General features: G+C 42.1%; 1 protein-coding gene across 1 annotated transcript; it reads right to left on the minus strand.

Moving 5' to 3' along the window:
* Positions 1–5,441: 5,441 nt before the first annotated feature.
* Positions 5,442–6,895, minus strand: LOC147444466 (uncharacterized). The gene has a single exon (XM_086527074.1). It carries the CDS (start codon positions 6,847–6,849, stop codon positions 5,767–5,769), a length of 1,083 nt encoding a protein of 360 aa, XP_086383200.1. The 5' UTR covers positions 6,850–6,895; the 3' UTR covers positions 5,442–5,766.
* Positions 6,896–18,917: the final 12,022 nt, after the last annotated feature.

Genomic DNA, 18,917 nt, shown 5'->3' on the forward strand with positions numbered 1-18,917 from the left:
CTAGTGAGCGTGGTCGCACTATTCCACTTGTAAATCCTCTTTCTTTTGATAAATCAATGAAGAGCTCAGTTTCTGCGTACATGATTTATGTCAAAGAGTCTCTAAAAGCTAATAATGTTTCATCAAATGAAAATGATAGGAATCAAGAAGAGTTAGACTTGTCTACTTTTCTAAAAGGATTCCAAGATGTGTTCATCGATGATATCCCTATGGACCTACCTCCAAAACGAGGGGATGATGACCATCGTATTGAGCTCCTTCCAGGAAGCTCACCGCCTAACAAACCTCCTTATCGAGTCTCACAAGCTCAACAAGAGGAGATCATGAGGCAAGTACAAGAGCTGGTAGACAAAGGGATGGTGAGGCCTAGTTCCTCTCCCTTTTGTTCTCCAGTCCTTTTAGTGCAAAAGAACGATGGTACATACCGTATGTGTGTGGACTATCGAGCACTAAACCATATCACTATCAAAAACAGATTTCCCGTACCTCGGGTAGAAGATCTGTTTGATAAGCTACAAGGCTCTACCTACTTCAGTAGGATTGACCTTAAGAGTGGCTATCATCAAATAAGGATAGTGGATGAGGATATCTTAAAGACCGCGTTTCGCACAACATTTGGTCTTTATGAATATCTAGTCATGCCTTTTGGCTTGACTAATGCACCAGCTACGTTCAATCGTTTGATGGAGAAAATTTTTAGACCATACCGAAAATTCACTGGAGTGTTCTTCGATGATATCATCATCTACTCCAAGTCTTTGGAGGAACATAAGCAACATCTCCAAGTGATTTTTCAAGCCTTGAGGGAGAACAAACTTTTTCTCAACCAAAAGAAAAGTGAATTCTTCCTTCAAGAGATTCAATATCTAGGCCATATTATCTCTCACGATGGTATTCGTATGGATCCATCAAAGTTAGAGGTAATAAAATCATGGCCTAACCCAAGGAATCTACATGAGCTAAGAAGCTTTATTGGTATGTGTGCATACTATAGACGCTTCATAGCAAAATTCTTTCAGGTAGCAGGACCACTACACGACTTAACCAAGAAGAACGTTAAGTTTGTATGGACTGCTAAGGAGCAAAATGCTTTTGAAAAACTCAAAGAGAAGCTTACTTCCCAACCAGTCCTCGTGCTTCCGGATCTCTCAAAGCCATTTGAGGTCCAATGTGATGCTTGTGGTGATTGCCTTGGAGCGGTTTTGCTTCAAGAAGGGCATGCCATAGCATATGAGAGTCGAAGGCTCAATGGTGATGAACGAGTTTTGGGAATTTATGAGAAAGAGCTTTTAGCTGTTCTACATGCCCTAGACACATGGAAGCACTACCTATTGGGGACTCTATTTATCCTACGAACCGACCACCAAAGTCTCAAGTATTTCATGACGCAAACCAAGCTTTCCGACAAACAAATGAGGTGGGCAAATTTTCTTTCGCAATTTAATTTCCATATTGCTCACATAGCTGGTAAGCACAATCAAGTTGCCGATGCACTTTCACGACGACCAAAAGTTAATGCGGTGTCTATAGCTACTCACAATGATCTATCCTCTATGATAGATGAGTATGCTACTGACCCTGACTTTAGAGACATAATGTCAACCCTTGCTTTGGGGAAGAAAGAGGAACCATTCACCTTGCAGGATGGTTATCTTCTCCACGGCAATAGGCTATGTGTTACCCATTCCCTTCGTGAGAAGGTTATGTATGAATCCCATGCTCCTCCATATGCAGTGCATAGAGGTATTCAACCTACTCTCCGAGGAGTAGAGACGTATTTCTATTGGCCTACCATGAAAGTGGACATACAAGAGTATGTTTCAAAATGTGTAGTATGCCAAAAGACCAAGTATGATAGAGGGAAGCAACCTGGATTACTCCAGCCATTGCCTATTCCAAATTCACCATGGGAGAGTATATCCATGGATTTCTCTTTGGATTACCCAAGTCTATCCATGGGAATACAGGAATATGGACAATAGTCGACAGGTTTAGCAAGCAAGCACATTTTATTCCTGTCAAAAAGACTATTAAGGCACATCAAATGGCAACTCTCTTCATATCTCAGATTTTCAAACACCATGGATTACCCACATCCATCGTGTCAGATAGAGATCCTAGAATGACCAGTAATTTCTGGAAAGGTCTCTTTGAAAATCTAAGAACAAGATTGAATTTCTCTTCGGCCTATCACCCACAAACGGATGGCCAAAGTGAGATAGCCAATCTTACGATACTCGATCTACTCAAGACTTATGTTACCGAAGTAGATCAACGCTCACAATGGGAAAAGTATTTACCGCTAGTAGAGTATGCCTACAATAATACCGTACATACTTCTACGGGCAAAGCACCTTTCGAGATCATAGAAGGAAGACCTAAAAGTCCCTTGCTACTGAAAGTACATGGGAAGATCTTCGCCGCCGATGAGTATAGCCGTGACCTACAAGAATCTTTTCAAAAGATTAGGGAGGCTATAGCCATCTCTCAACAAAGGCAAAAAGCTGCTGCTGATAAGCACAGAAGAGCCTTAGTGTTCAAAGAAAATGATTGGGTCTTACTCAAGTTTCCTAAGGCTCAATTAAGGCAAACGATGGGCAAAAATCCTACGGGCCATCAAAAGTATTATGCTAAACTAGCAAAAAGATACTATGGTCCTTTCCAAATCTTGAAGCCTATCAATGAGACGGCTTATCAACTCAAGTTGCCCAACCATTGGCTTATACACAATGCCTTTCATGTAAGCTTACTTAAGCCCTACAAAGGAGAGCCACCAATTGAACCAATCATTGAAGACCCTCCCGAAGTTGAAGACCAAGAAGAGGTGCTACAACCCGAAGCTATCCTTCGGCATGAAGACAAGGTACTACGACATGGTAAGATTATCCGACGATATCTTATTAAGTTCAAAAATTATCCTTTTGAAGATGCTAAATGGATGCAAAGAGTACAACTTAAAGATAGTATGAACCTTGTCAATGCTTACAATGCTACATTAGAGTAAGCAAATGTACAAATTTCTTTTAAATAACTCATGGTTGTCTTATATAACTAGTTCTCTTTTTAATTGTGCACAAATTTAACTAGTATGCATGCTTAGAATCATGTTTGTGAAGACGACGTCTCTCAAACACCAAGTAGAATTTGTCACTCTACTTTGGGAGAATGAAATGGACTAAAGAGCAGACATGCTTGCGATAGCTATGTCTCCCAAGCACCAAATGGATTAGTCATCCATCTTGGAAAGATGTCGTAGGGTAAAAAGGGATCCTTTACCCGCTAAGTACGATTGACTAATGACTAAGACTTTATCTCTTCTACCTCATAGTCGAGGACGACTATGATTTCAAAAGAGAGGTAATGTCATAAAATCTAATATCTAACTAACCCAAATGATTTTCTCATATTAAATTGATCACTTAATGTGGGAGAATAAACGGGAACAAGTGTTAAGATATAGGTATGTGCTTTTAGATCTATCTCAACACGGGGCCAATGTAAAGGGGCCCAAAAGGGAGATGGTCTATCAAAGAGCAAGACTAACCAATGGAGCATAAGACCTTAGGGTTAGCTTCATTGAAGACCTCCAATAAATGTGTGTAAAAGTCCTTTTGACCTTAAGTAAGCTAGGGCTGAGCTTGAGGTGGGAACCCGGCCCAAGCTCGAGGTGCTTGTCCTGCTTGAGGTGCTTGTCATGCTTGAGGTGTTTTTCATGCTTGAGGTGCTTGATTAAGATGCTTGAGGTGCTTGACTGGCTCCATGCTTGAAGTGCTTGACTTGCTGCATGATTAAGGTACTTGAGGTGCCTTGAGAAGCTTGCCTGAGATGCTTGTGGGAACACCCCCTAGCTCAAGTGCTTTGTCATGCTTGATGAGTAAGGTGCTTGATCACCTAAAGTCAAAATCATTCCTACAAGAGGGGGGGCGAGCCCTTTTCCTAGGAGCTAGAGAGAGAACACCCACTCACACACAAGGGAAGCCCCAACTTGAAGAGGCAGCAAAGACACATGTCAGGCCCCTACCCATGTTACCTTCATGTGTTGCTTGAAGCCTATTGGCTAAGCTTCAAAGGGGTCCAATGATAAATTACATGAATTATCTAATTGTTTTAGCATTTATCAAGTCCTCTCTCTCAAAGGGGAAAGGAGGACACTTGTCCCAAGGCTACCCATGTTGCTTGTAATGGCTCCTACTTGTGATTGGCTAGGCCTGGAGGGGTCCAATGAGCTTCAGGCATGAGCTACAAGGGGGGGTCGACCCAAACAAGCTAGGGGGGTGCCTAGGGGGTATAATCACCCACACACACTCACAATCACTCTCATTGTGTGATATGCAAAGTGCAAGAGCTCCCTCTCCAAGCAAGTAGAGGTTGAGAACCTACACCAACACTCTTGGCTATGGAGTGCAAATCCAACCAAGAGCCATGCTTCAATGCTTAAGGCTTTGCCATCTCCTTCTTCTTCATTACTATGCTATTATGTATGCTAACAACAAGAGTATGATAAGTGAGGAACTAATTCTTTCTCCTACGAAATGTTTCTTCTTCCTCTTCCCTACCCTCATTCCCTGCTAGCTCTCTCCACTTTCGAAAGTGTTTGAGGTCTTGGGACTGAGGCTTGGAATAGTTAAAGCTTTCTTCAAGTTTATGTTATGTTTGTGGTGCATGAAGCCTTCCATCTTCATGGCATCACCTAGGTCACAAGGAACACAAAGACTGTATTGTAACAAGTCTCTCTTTATGAGAGAAATCATAATACAAATGCCTATTGGAGGGGAAACCAGCTGCACATAAATCCAGTCCTCAATTGTTGTCATGTTCTTTAATGTCTTTCTTGCAAAAATCCGGTCTTCAATTGTTGTCATGTTCTTTAAACTCTTTCTTGCAAAAGTATTGTCTATGCCAAGTTAACTAATTGCTATGATTATGTTGCTATCTTCAATTATGTCTACCCGCTATGCTCACAAAATCATTTCTTGAAAGTACTCTTATCAAATTCCGCTATTCTCAAATTGAATAGGCAAATTCCATTACATATTGTAAAATTTCCGACTCAGATTTGTATTGAAAGGATTTTTGTATGTTTGTCACAATGATTTTTCCTGAACACTGGGAGGAAGTCATGGAGGTGTACACTAGGCTAAGCTGAGCTTAAAGTTATTTTGTAATTTTGTCAAAATATAATTCTCACAAGTTGTGAGTTTGCAAGAAAAAAAAGATAGTTAAAAGTCTCAACTTTATTTTCCATTCTATTGTTTCAGAATGCCATAGTAAAGATTCAACTTGATCATGGTTTTAATGAAGTGAAATGAAGGCATGATTTGTCACGAGTAATGTCTATGTACCTATTCAATCTATATCCATTTTGATTGATATCTTTCTTTACGGTTATGCCTGTAGACTCATAATAATACAGCATCACAAAGCAAAATCACAAACCTGTATGGATGTCAAACCAATACATCTTGATAAATTGCTTTGCTAGGTTTACAAATCTCTATGAGCATCGTTAGCCAACTACGTCACAACACTAACTTGGGATATGAGAGTCCATGACAAGTTTTATACAAGGTTCCTCCTCCCAATAGCAATAAGTGTATAATTTATACAACAAGCAATTCTGGAACTATGGTAATATGTCAGAGAATATATCCAAACCAGCCCATGGTACCCATCTTCCATATGGCAGATCTACTAGGGAAATGGAAGAGCCAGTACAGCCCGCTCCTGCATTCTGCAAAAAAATGCAGTCATATGCACTCAACAGGCCTAAGCACCCATTGTGAGCGGCACCCTCATCCCGTCTTGTGGTGGTAAAGCAGGCAACCCTGTCGGAGATCGGCCCAATCCGAAGTGGTGATTCAGAATTAGATTGGCATCCTCCACCCTCACATGGCTATGATGCTGAGGATTTGTATCCTCCTTGTGGACCTTCACATTCATTGCCATAGAACATTTTCCCATGCACTTACAAGGCACAGCCACCACATTCGAAGAGCTAGGAATATGCACACCTAATGCTAAGAGGAGCTGCTCTGATCCTGCTTTCTTGCACTTCCCACCTGCACATACCTCAATCCTGTTTGCAGCTTGCGAGAAAGGAGAGTTAAACGTAGGGCATTGGGCAGAAAAAGTCGATCTTTCAATATTTCCCAGTGTAGATGATCCCCTACACGTTGATCCAGTATCTCCATTGAAGTTGATCGTTTTCTGTCTAGCTGAAAGAAGTTTCTCAGAATCTTTTGCAAGACGCATACCTTCTGTCACAGTAGGGGATCCAGCATCGGCTCCAAATCCTTGATCGCTGCAAGTCGAGAGATTTTCATCCATTTGAGCCCTCACAAACATACCTTCCGAATGGGAGATCGATGCACTCTCTTCCCGCAACATACCCATGCTCACAGACTTGCAATCCTCATCGCTAGACTCGGAACTAGAGGATGACTCTGATTCGCACTTTTTCTTCCTTTTTTTCTTCCCTTCTGTACAATCCTTCTTCTTCATCGCATTCTTCCCTTCCTTCAACTTCACCTTCAACTTCTTCTTTTCATCTTTCATCTGAGACTTCACCTCCTTCTTCTTCTGCTTCAACTGCAGCTTCAGCTCGGCAAGCTCCTTCATCAGGATGTTCTGATCGGAAGCAGGGTCAACCAGGGGTGGAGGAGGGAAGGAGGCACTGTCGCAGAGGGCGCGAAGAGGACGAGGGTTAGAGAATCTGAGAGGGGAGAAGGCGAGGGAGGAAGGGCGAGGGTGATAGAAGTCCAAATGGCTTTGATCAGAGAAAGGGGAGAAGAGGATGGAGGAGGAGGAGGAGGAGGAGAGGCGAGAAAAGCAGGCCGCTGAGGTTTCCATGGCTGCACAGAGGTGTCGATGATACGCTGCTGGAGAGAGGGAAGAAACGCAGACCATATAGGCCTAGAGGAATACAAAAGCGTGCCGACTTGGCAGAAGCTGATTGCGCGCACTTTCGAATATGCTGGGCTCGCGCAGAACATCCACCAGCCACGAGCTGCCACACTCAATCGACGGCTCACACCTGCTTTCACTAGATCGACGGTTACGATTCAAACTTTGCCCTCGTGGCCGTTGCCACCTCGGCCACCACGTCTGCATCCACCCTATGCGTTCCACAAGCCTTGGCAAAACTGGACCGTTTCCAAATCCGCGTAGCTTTACATAATACAGCCATGTGTCTATTTTGTTGGCACCAACGCTCCCACATAACAACAGCTTCGCACGCCAGGGTAGCGGGGCTAAAGGCAAGGTAAGCTAGTTTGGAGGGGTGCGTCTGACAAACGCAGAAAAGCTGACACAATGCTTGTCTTGTGTGCTAGAAACAGCGGGGGTAGCACCAACTCTTTCGAATTCGACAGAGTTGACTGAAGCTGGGCTTCATTGATGATATGCACTAGGCACGGGGTAGCACTCCCGCGTGCGGATGCGCCCTAACTAACTAGTCTCAAGGCACATCCTCCTTGCTCTCGCTCTCTCTTAGGGTGTGCACATGCAGTGGTCCCAGCGTCGAAAATGATAGAAAGTCATGCTTGGCCCACTGCCAACGTTGCAAGGACCTACCTGTTTGAATCGCAAGAGTCGGGACTTCCATGCCCTCGTTCTGAAGTTCACTGCAGGTGATGCATTGTTTGCTTGGCGGGATGTTCCTTCATTTTCTTGCAGCGTCCTGTATTGCGTCACAATGCTCTCTCTCTCTCTCTCTCTCTCTCTCTCTCTCTCTCTCTCTCTCTCTCTCTCTCTCTCTCTCTCTCTCTCTCTCTCTCTCTCTCTCTCGCTCTCTCTCTCTCTCTCTCTCTCTCTCACACACACACACACACACACACACACAAACACACACACACGCACACACACTAAAATGTCTATAAATCGATCGCATGTGCTCGATATGCAACGATGGCCGTCGGCAGAGTGCAGTGACCACTTCTTCATTGGATATAGTGCATGTGCGCACTCTCTCTCTCTCTCTCTCTCTCTCTCTCTCTCTCTCTCTCTCTCTCTCTCTCTCTCTCTCTCGTGTTGTCTCGCTGTGTCATTAGGCCGAATGCAGGAGAGATAGAGACGTGGTGCTCGCACGATGGGGGGGGGGGGGGGGGGGGGGCAAATGACCCTCAGGATCAATGGTCATACGATCTCAATTCTAAACTGCATGTGAACTAACTTGATGCAAAACTCAATGTGAACTATTTGTGTGATGTGTTATTTTTGCAAACTACATATGAACTACAATGTACCCTATATGCAAACTATATTGACAGGTTTGCGTTTAAGACGATTATTCTTTACTTGTAGTGCAAAATGCGCAATAGCACTATGGTATGGCTTGTGAGTTGCAAGTGTAGTTCATGGTTGTGGGTGTGAGGGCTATCCCCTCCTATGACTAGTCTATCTCTGACATTGCCCTCTAAGGCAATTCCTCACTAAATGCCCCATCACATGAACTAGTTCGCTTTTGCCCGTAATCACAATCCTTTGTGAGTGTAATAGCCCTTTTCACTCAAAAGTAATAGTGTCTAGAAACTTGATGGAAGGCACAATAGCCACCTTAATAGATGGCACATGTGTCTGGGTATTGTTGGGTTTTTCAAGCCTACTGTACCTATGGGAAACTTCTCTTATCGCATGCAGAAATACGTCTAGTTTGCATGGAGTGTGCATGGCTAATTTTTATATATATTGTAAAGGCTTTTGAATTAATCAATAAAAAAGTGTGTTATTTTTTGTGTCAAGCTACTCCTTCTCTCTCTCTCTCTCTCTCTCTCTCTCTCTCTCTCTCTCTCTCTCTCTCTCTCTCTCTCTCTCGTTTCTCTGTTCTACTCCATGCCCTTACATGGCTTCTTCTTGTCGTTGGAATCCACCCTAGCCATCTCCTTACAAGTGGTATCAGAGTCCACGCGGGCCAAGCAAGGAGGTTGAGGAGGTCCTCAAAGCCAGGGTTCTATTGGTTGGCGCTCTAATACGCATTCAAATTTTTGTGGTAGCCAACTACGTTTTTAATAGGCCTCTCAAGACGTGGTCGACAAACAGTTGTACACAAACATTCCAACGCGCTGTAAACAACAGTTTTTGCAACATATCAAAATGGCCTACAAAGCGGTTGTAGAAGATCCATGCAAAGCTAGGCATCCTCGTTTTGCAAGCTTTCGGTGGTCCAAACCTAAGTTTCATTATACGTTATACGGGATATGTATAATACATCATATATGGGTGTATTTTATATGACCTCATATTATACGGGCGTATTATACAATGCCACATCATTAAAAAACGGGCAACCGTTTTTTTCCTAGTTTTTCGATCAAAAGAAACTTCGATCGAAAAATACTTTGCACAAAGTATTTTTCTATCGAAGTATACACTAATCTAAAAATATATATATATATATAGCGCAGCAGGCATTATTGAGACAAGTATTCATCATAAAAGGTATTCCATGTCATTATTAGAGAAAAAAATAAAAAATATATAATTCAAAATCTTGAAATATATTTTTAAAATCTTTTGTTTAAAATCAATTTAATGTTTTTTTAAAATTTTATTGATTCCTTTTTTAGGTTCAAATTGTGTAAGCTTTGTATGTTGTGTAGAGCTCAAACGCTCACTCATACAAAGTGTTTATGTTTTAGGAGTCACTTGCTACGTGCTTAGTTTACTGGCATGTGGAAGTGAATTAGTGATATAATTTAGAGGTAGCCGTTGTGTGCAGAGTGTACTCTCACATGAGGTAATAAGTCTACAAAATGTAATAGAATAGAGGTCAATTTTATTTAGGTAGGTTTGATTTTGTTGTGCAGATATTTTCTCACCTCAAAATGAACATAGATAGACTTTATTTTGTCCTTTGTAGAGCCATCACACTATGCTCTCACTGGAGTTAAAATTTAGGAATTTCATGTCCAAATACATTGATATTAACTTATCTTTATTTGGATTGTTACGTCTATCATACTGTGTGATCGCATTAGCTAGGGCCAAAAACGTCTAAAAAAGGGATGTTTAGTAATCCACGAATTAAGAAATAGGCCAATACTCACTTGACACGTATACAAAAGTATGGCATTCTTGTCTCCTCTAGCTTGAATTTTTGTGCTCATACTTTAGCGGAAAACGTCTAAATGTCACTTTCATTTGGCTAAATTGCCTATACTTGATGGCGTTCCTGTTGTTTTTGACGGATAACATCATATTCTGGGCCTGATGTACAAGTGCTCTTTTCTATTTAATATTGTACAATATTAAGCTAGAAGATACGAAATTTTTCTTTCCAAACAGTGATGATGACACCTATTAATGACTAATCTGTATTTTTTTTAATGTCTACTTTTCACTTACCCTCTACTTCTAAGCACCACATCAAGATCTTGCACTCATCACGTGCGTACATAATATCTACATCAACCTGGGACCACACTTGAAGACATCCTTTCTCACATGTTGTTTTGGATCAATGACCACACTGTGCGATTGTGGCTTGATTGATCTAGTCACTCTACCCCCACTCGCCTCGTTTCGGCAGTGTACCCACATCGTGCGCAAAAGGACTCAATGAATTTTTCACTCCTCGCCCTATCGCACCGGTCCAGATCTTGTCCACAGTGCGCTTGTCATGTGTGAGCTTGTCACCCTTCTATCGCGTTGTTCTAGCTTTGCGGCGGCCACACTACATAAGAACCTTGAATCACCTTGTTAATTGGATTCCTAAGGTTTTTCTAAATCATGTGCAAAAGTTCTCATAGACTTTGACACTCCCCATGTTGCGTCATTTAGCTCCTACCCACACCGCGCGAAGACGGCATCATACAGCTTGTCAGTTCCCCCCTCATTGGGTCGTTCTGGCTCCATGCACACACCATGCAAAAAAATCTTGAGTGACATCAATTGTACTTATTTTTCTAAATCTTGTGCAAAAGTGCTCAGAGACTTTGACACTCCCCATGTTGCATCATTTTAGCTCCTGCCCACACCACGCGAAGAGGTATCATACAGCTTGTCACTCCCCCCCTCATTGCATCGTTTTGGCTCCATGCACACACCATGCAAAAAATCTTGAGTGACCTTATTATTTGGATTCCTATGATTTTTCTCATACGTACAAGATATTAGCAAAAGGCCTATTTGGTGCCACACTATGCCTTGCTTGCATAACGGGATAGGGGGTATTTTTAGAATCTCACTACCCCAACCCTCATGTTGTGTGGGTCATTTCTGGAACATCAATTTGGTGCCACAGTATGCCTTGCTTGCACAATAGGATTGTCATAAAATCTAATATCTAACCAACCCAAATGATTTTCTCATATTAAACTGATCATTTAATGTGGGATAAAAAACGAGAACAAGGGCTAGAATATAGACATGTGCTTATGGATCTATCTCAACACGTGGCCAATGGTAAAGGGGTCCAAATGAGAGATGGTATGTCAAAGAGCAATGCTACCTAATGGAGCTTAAAGACTGTAGGGTTAGCTTTATTAAAGACCTCCAAAAGTTAGTGTTCAAAAGTCCTTTAACCTTGTTAGAATTAGGGTTGCAGAGAAACGCACACAGCTTGGAGAAGACGAAGGAAGCTCAAGGCACACAATAGAGAGTGTGTTACTTAGTGTGCAATGGAAAGATAGATAGCCCTAGAGTGATGGGTGTATATACAATGCTCGGGGGGAAAACCTCCTAAAGAGGGAAAAAATGCCCCGACGGTCCTAGTGTGTTCACACACATCACTACCACATGTACATGGTAACAAATCCCCTTTGGAGTGATGTGGTGAACGAGAGTTGGCACATGAGTAAAGGGAAGTGCCATGCCCTAAGGACATGATCAGTTCACAAAGGGGAATAAGCCCAAAGCTTTGCAGAAAGCTTCAAGCTTCTCACGAGACAATGCCTTTTTGAAAAGATCTGCAAGGTTTTCCTGTATTGGCACATAAGCCAAGCTGATCTCTCTTGCTGAGAGCCTCTCCTTGATATAGTGGTAATGCACCTCAATGTGCTTTGTGCGAGCATGAAAAAGTGGGTTCCTCGCAACTGCCAATGCGCTCTGACTGTCAGTGTAGATAATGTTGGCAGTGTCGTGTCCAACACCCAAATCAGCATAAGGTGTCTGAGCCATACACACTCAACTGTAGCTGTGAAGACTGCCATATACTCAGCTTCACAACTCGAAGTGGCCACAGTAGGTTGCTTCTTGCTCAACCATGATATACATGAACTACCAAGCATGAAACAAAAACCACTTGTGGACACCCAGCCCAATCTGAGTGTCAAAAAAGCATGTAAGTCTGGCGGCAATGATCCCCCCTTGGGATAAAACAAGCCAATATGTAAAGTGCCACTAAGGTAGCGGAAAATCCTCTTGACAGCCTACCAATGCTTAGACCCTGGGCTATGCATAAATCTGATGACCTGTGAGACTGCAAACTGAATATCCGGCCTCGTGTTGCATACATAAATGAGGCAGCCAACAACAGTTTGATAAAGAGTGACATCAGCAAGATCGCCAGCATCATGTAGACTCAACTTCAAACATGTTTCCATGGGAGTGGCAATAGGTTTGCAATCCTCAAGTCCAAAATTACATAGTAATGTCTCTATGTAACTTTTCTGACACAAGGCAATACCACCATTACACTGCTTAAACTGTATACCCAAGTAATGATGCAACAGCCCCAAATCTTTCATCTTGAAAGTAGCATTCAAATCAGCCTTAAATTCAGCAATATGTCTCTCATTTGGTCCAGTGATCACCAAATCATCGACATAAAGAACCACAATGAGAAGTACATCACCCTCACGCTTTACATACAATGTGCTTTCTGTTGGACTGTTACGAAAGCCTCATTTGACCAAATGAGTGCCAGCTTTCTCATACCAAGCACGAGGAGATTGCTTCAACCCATACAAAGCCTTCTTACATCTGCACACTTTGTCCTCTTGTCCTTTTATGACAAAACCGCGAGGCTGCATTACATAAACTTCCTCAAATATGTCACCATTCAAGAAAGCAGTAACAATGTCTGATTGATGTACATCCCAACCAAAATGAGCTGCCAATGCACATAGAAAACACACAGTAGTCATATGACAAGTGGGAGAAAAAGTCTCTTCATAATCTATGCCTTTTTGCTATGCATAACCCTTTGCAACAAGTTGAGCCTTATGGCGATCAATCTCACCATCCGGCTTGCGTTTCAACTTGTAAACCCACTTCGTACCAATGGCCTTTTTGCCAGGAGGCAAATCACATAAAGTCCATGTGTTATTTTCTATAAGTGCATCGTATTCTGATCGCATGGCAGCCATCCAATTTTCTAAATTTTGTGCTTCATCAAAAGATAGAGGCTCCTCAACATCATGTAAGCTAGACACAGCCAAATCATAACAATCTAATGCATAAGATGCATGGAGAGAGCCTGAACGAGTACGACTAAACAAAGGTCCATCCAATTTACTATCATGCAAAGTGTGCACCAGCCATTTGGCATACCTCTAGCCTACTCATTTTCAGCCCTTTGCTCATCGAGTACATCATGTACATCTGCATCAGTATAATAGGCTGATCTATAACATTTTTAGAAACCCCCATAGGCTGTATATTTGCCTCATTGGAACTTACATTCGTATTTCCACCACTGAAAAGAGGCAACAAAGTGTCATAAATGTCCTGTGAGCTTACATTATTGTCTCTAGTACATGACAGCAAGGGCTGAATAGAATCTTCCACAAACACTATATCCCGTGAAACCAAAATACGTTTTTTTTGTGGATGATACAACCTGTAACCTTTGCTTTCAGCACTATAACCAACAAAAATACATTTGACAGCCTTATCATCCAATTTTTTGCGCTGTGTTTGTGGCACCAAAGCATATGCCAAACATCCAAAAACACGCATGTGCTTAATAAAAGTCTTTCTATCATGCCATGCTTCATATGGAGTAAAAGACTGCAAGCTTTCGTAGGACACCTGTTTAGTATATAAGTAGCACACATGATGGCCCCAAGCCAAAAAGAATGCGGCAAAGCTTGACTTTTGTTCATACATCGTGCCATTTTCGTAAGTGACCCAAGACCATTTTGCTGAGGTGTATAAGGCACTGTACATTGGTGTTTTATCCCACGACTAGCCAGAAATGCATTGAATTCGTGAGACATATACTCCCCCCCTCGATCGGAACGGAGGGTGCCCATAGTACATTTTGAGACATTTTCAGCCATAGCAAGAAATTGTTTGAAGCACATAAAAACTTCAGACTTCGCTTTAAGCGGAAATACCCATGCATGCCTGGAGTAATCATCAATGAAAGTCACGAAGTAAGGTAATTGCCCAAGGACGGAGTTTGCATGGGCCCACAAACATCACTATGCACAAGCTACAACCTGCTTGTGGCCCGAACTGAACCATCCTTTGGAAACTTAGAACGCTGCATCTTACCCAAAATATAGCCTTCCAAACATGTTTGACAGGTGCTTCAAGATGCGGCAAAGAAGCAACCATATTAGATTTCTGTAAACGCAGCAAATTGGCAAAGGTCAGAAGAATAAAACGTGCATGCCAAAGTTTTGCATCTGAAATAGCCCTTGAATCTGCAACAACATTTGCAAAAAAAATTCCACACTTGTCATACAAAGTGAGCTTATACAGCCTATGGCACAAAAGGCCAGATGCAACAATTTCAGCACCAAAACTGAGATCATGAACTGTACATCTGTCATCCAGAAATTTGACTACAAGTCCAAGTCTAGCAAGTGTGGATACAGATAAGAGATTCTTCTTGATCCCAAATGAATAAAGTGCATTAACAAGTGTGAAGGAACTGCCATTTGCAGCAGTAAGCACAATCTTTTCAACTCCTTGAACCGGATAAGTGGCATTGTTGGCACAAGTGATTGAATTCCCATGAGGGACAGACTCAAGAGAGGTGAACAATTCACGATGTGAGGTAATGTGCTTTGTAGCACCACTGTCGAAATACCACACATGTGAATCTGTAGCAACAACTGGCAAGCATGCATCATGGACAGTAGGATTGTAAGTGCACTCTGCGCTAAAAGCCCATTCTGCATCAACATCAACAACACAGTCTCCTTTCTTAGAAGACTCAACAATGGCTGCATTTGTAGTGGAACCACCCTCTTTCTTCTTAGTCTCTTTAGCCTTCAACTTAGGACACGACTTGATCAAGTGATCATTAGCTTTACAATAATGGCAACGCATTTTCCTTTTGCCCTTATCACCAGAATTTCCAGACAAATTGTTGCCAGCAGAAGCATTAGGAACATAATTTTTTACACTCGCAGCGGAACCATAAGAAGTGGCTGTATTGTTGTTACCACCCTTTCTCTGAGAAGCAATAAACGCTTGTTCAACTGCACGCTGCCTAATCCTGTTTTTTCTAGAAAGTGACTCTTGCACAACAGCAATGTGCATAATGCATCAAACTTGACAACTTCAGGATTTGCTTGGGTCATAAGTCTCCAAGTACTAGCAAAGTCTGGTAAGAATCTGGTAAGGCATCAAGAATAGTCTGCACAAGGGAATTGTCTGAAATGACTTTACTTGCAGAAATAAGTTGCTCATTGATATCCTTGACACTAGCAAGGAAAGTTTCCATATCATCTTCCTCATGCATAATCTTCGACTCCAGCTCTTTTAGCAGCAGAGCAATTTTAGCCTCATTGCGACTTGCATAAAGACCAGCCAAAATATCCCAAGCGTGTTTTGCAGATTTTGCTGAACGGATGTGAGGAACAATGGTGCGCTTCATAGACAACGCAATCAATGCATGAGCTTGCGCATCCTTTACATCCCAACGAGCTTGTTTTGCCGTAGGCAAAACAACTCTAATAGCAGAAATCCTTGCAGCAAGACCTGCAACATCCTCAACATCGCCTACATCCTCACAACCAGGACGTACATCGATGCCTTGCACAATATTCTAGACGCCCTTTGACACAAGAATGTGTTGCATCATATAAGCCCACATAGGGTAATTGTCCCCATCCAACCTGTCCTCAACAGCAAACATCTTGAAGACATCTGTGTTGTTGTCATCCATAGTAAATGCTGCACCTGATGAGAAAACTGCCCGAAAATAGGAGAAATGGAGCGGGAACAACACGTGCTATATAGCACAAACCATAGAAGACGGTAAGGCACCTATTATGCAGAAATTGGCACTGACAGAAATTTTGCACAAAATGACAAAATTGCCTGTGCATACCTGCACGTAGTGGAAACGGAGGCCGAAATGAGCCCGAATCAGAAATCTGAGCAGACAAATCCTGAAATATTTATTGACATGCGAACGCTCACCAAACCTCATTGTAATCGAAGAAAGTGAGCAGGCGTGTGCTGGAGCAGCCTGGCGACTAAGCCCGAGAGGACGTAACCTGCTCTGATAACAATTGTTGGAATTAGGGTTGCAGAGAAATTCACACCTACTTAGTGTGCAATGGAAAGATAGATAGCCCTAGAGTGATGGGAGTATATACAATGCTCGGGGGAAAAATCCTCCTACAGAGGGAAAAAATGCCCCGACGATCCTAATGTGTTCACACACATCACTACCACATGTATATGGTAACAAACCTTAGGCAAGCTAGGGCTGACCTTGAGGTGGGAATCCTACCCAAGCATGAGGTGCTTGTTGGCTTGCTAAGTTTTAGTGTGAACTTTACCCAAAAGCTTAAAGTGTTTCTCACATACTTAAATGATTAAAACTGATAACTCTCAAGAGACATGAAGGTGCCATGCTTGATTAAGTCCTTAAAGTATTCCATTCAACCAAATGACTTAATAAGCACAAAAGACACATGTTCAAATGATCTTCCACATGTGGCCCTCATGATGTGTTTGAATGCTATTGGATAGGTTTTAAAGGGGTTCAATGAGAATTTAGATACATAAAAATAGATAATTAAGTTATTTTTCTCAAAGAGGAAAAAGAGGACACATGTCCAAAGGAAATAATAAAATAATACAAAAGAGAGACAGACACACACATAGAGAGAGAGAGAGAGAGAGAGAGAGAGAGAGAGAGAGAGAGAGAGAGAGAGAGAGAGAGAGAAAGGTGTGGACCAAGCATGAGAGGGGGGGTATACTCTCCCACACACACACACACATTCTCTCATTGTGTGGAGTGCAAAATGCAAGAGCTCCATCTCCTTCTCCAAGTTTGTTGAGAAGTGGAGAGCCTACACCAACACTCTTGGCTATGGAATGAAAATCCAACCAAGAGCCATGCTTCAATGCTTAAGCTTGACATCTTCTTCATCTTCATTACTATGCTATTATACTATGCTAATCAAGAAGAGTAATGATAAGTGAGGAACTATTTCTTTCTCCTATGGAATGTTTCTTCTTCCTCTTCCCTACCCTCATTCCCCTCTAGCTCTCTCCACCTTCAAGGTGTTTGAGGCCTTGGGACTGAGGCTTGGGATAGTTAATGCTTTTTACAAAGTTTATGTTAAGCTCGTGATGCATGAAGCTTTCCATCTTCATAGCATCACCAAGGTCACAAGAAACACAAAGATTGTATTGTAACAAAGTCTCTATAATACAAACACCTTTTGGAGGGGGGACCGGCTCCAAGTAAATCGGGTCCTCCACTATTCAAAATTATTGTTCATGCCAAGTTAATTAAGTACCGTGTTTATGTCTCTACCATCAATCAAGTTCACCTTCCATGATCTCAAAGTGATCTCACAAAAATTCTCACCTTAATTCTCTTAATTCCGTTATTCTCAAAGTTCACAGGCTATTTATATTACATTGGTATCAGAGCATTTGGTTTCTCTTTTTCTTGCTAAAGAAGAGAGGTCCTTAAGTAGCCTATTAATGGTTGACTTTGTTAATTATATTAGGGTAAGTGGGACTGGGATCTATTATCGGTTTTGTTGAGCCCACTATGTGGGATATGGTGCACATCTCGGGAGGTTTGGTCTTAATAATGTGGAGTCTTCTTAGACTTGCCTACGGACTTGCCATTACTGAGCCATAAGAAGTCCGAAAGGAGCTATCCCTCGATAACTTCGCTATGTTAGACCCACTCCACTACTCTCTTTAATTAATCAATTCGAGCCATGGGTGTAGATACTTAAGTGCCTATTTTCAAAGGCTAAGAGGAGTAGCAACTAAGGCTTTGAATTGGCAAAGCATACACTAAGTAAACACATAAGTTTAATTAACATGGCTAACAATAACCAAGAGATTAGAATGAACATTGATAACTTTGATTTTTCACATGAAGGTTCTATTGATGATGCCCCCATGTTTGTTAATTATCTTGTTACTAGGTTGCAACAAGCTATGGGAAACCCCGCTTTACAAGCAGAAGTTTCGAAGTTACTCAACACATTCGTGCTTATGTGATTTGCTTTCCTCTCCAAGAGGAGAGAGAGCTTAGGAGGCCTCTTGATGAGACCCCCAAAAGAAGACTCTCTCCCATACGAGAGGAGGAATCAAAAGATCAAGAAAGTAATGGATCCCTAAGTTCCTCCGAAGATGTGGCTCCACGAAGAAGGTGGACTAAACCATTGCCAACTCCTCCCAAGAGGAAACGGTTAACCCATAGTCCTTCTCCTCGTCACTCCAAAAGGGAAGAGAGGAAACAAAGGAAGAAAAGGGCAAGAAAGAGGTCACCGTCTTCTCCTTCTTCTTCACCTTCCTCCTCTACCGATGAAAGCTATGGCTATTCTCCTAGAGAATACAAGAGGGGAGGACATCACAAATATTACCCTGCATGATTCCGAAGGTCACAAAAGCTAAAGAAGTTCAAAGAGAGAGGAAAGAGTATATTTTTCTCACTTTTGATGGCACCTTTGGTGCCAACGACAAAGTATTGGCCTTCGTCCAACAATTTGATGCGGCCTTTGGAGACGATGGCTTCACGGAGTTCTCCAAGCTACGCCATG

The sequence above is a fragment of the Adiantum capillus-veneris genome, chromosome 13, assembly GCF_014529385.1.
Source record: "Adiantum capillus-veneris isolate H3 chromosome 13, ASM1452938v2, whole genome shotgun sequence".
In the NCBI taxonomy this organism is placed as follows: Eukaryota; Viridiplantae; Streptophyta; class Polypodiopsida; order Polypodiales; family Pteridaceae; genus Adiantum; species Adiantum capillus-veneris.

Excerpts from the sequence above, each read along its gene's own strand:
- LOC147444466 (XM_086527074.1), bottom strand. The coding sequence starts at position 6,849 with ATGGAAACCTCAGCGGCCTGCTTTTCTCGCCTCTCCTCCTCCTCCTCC.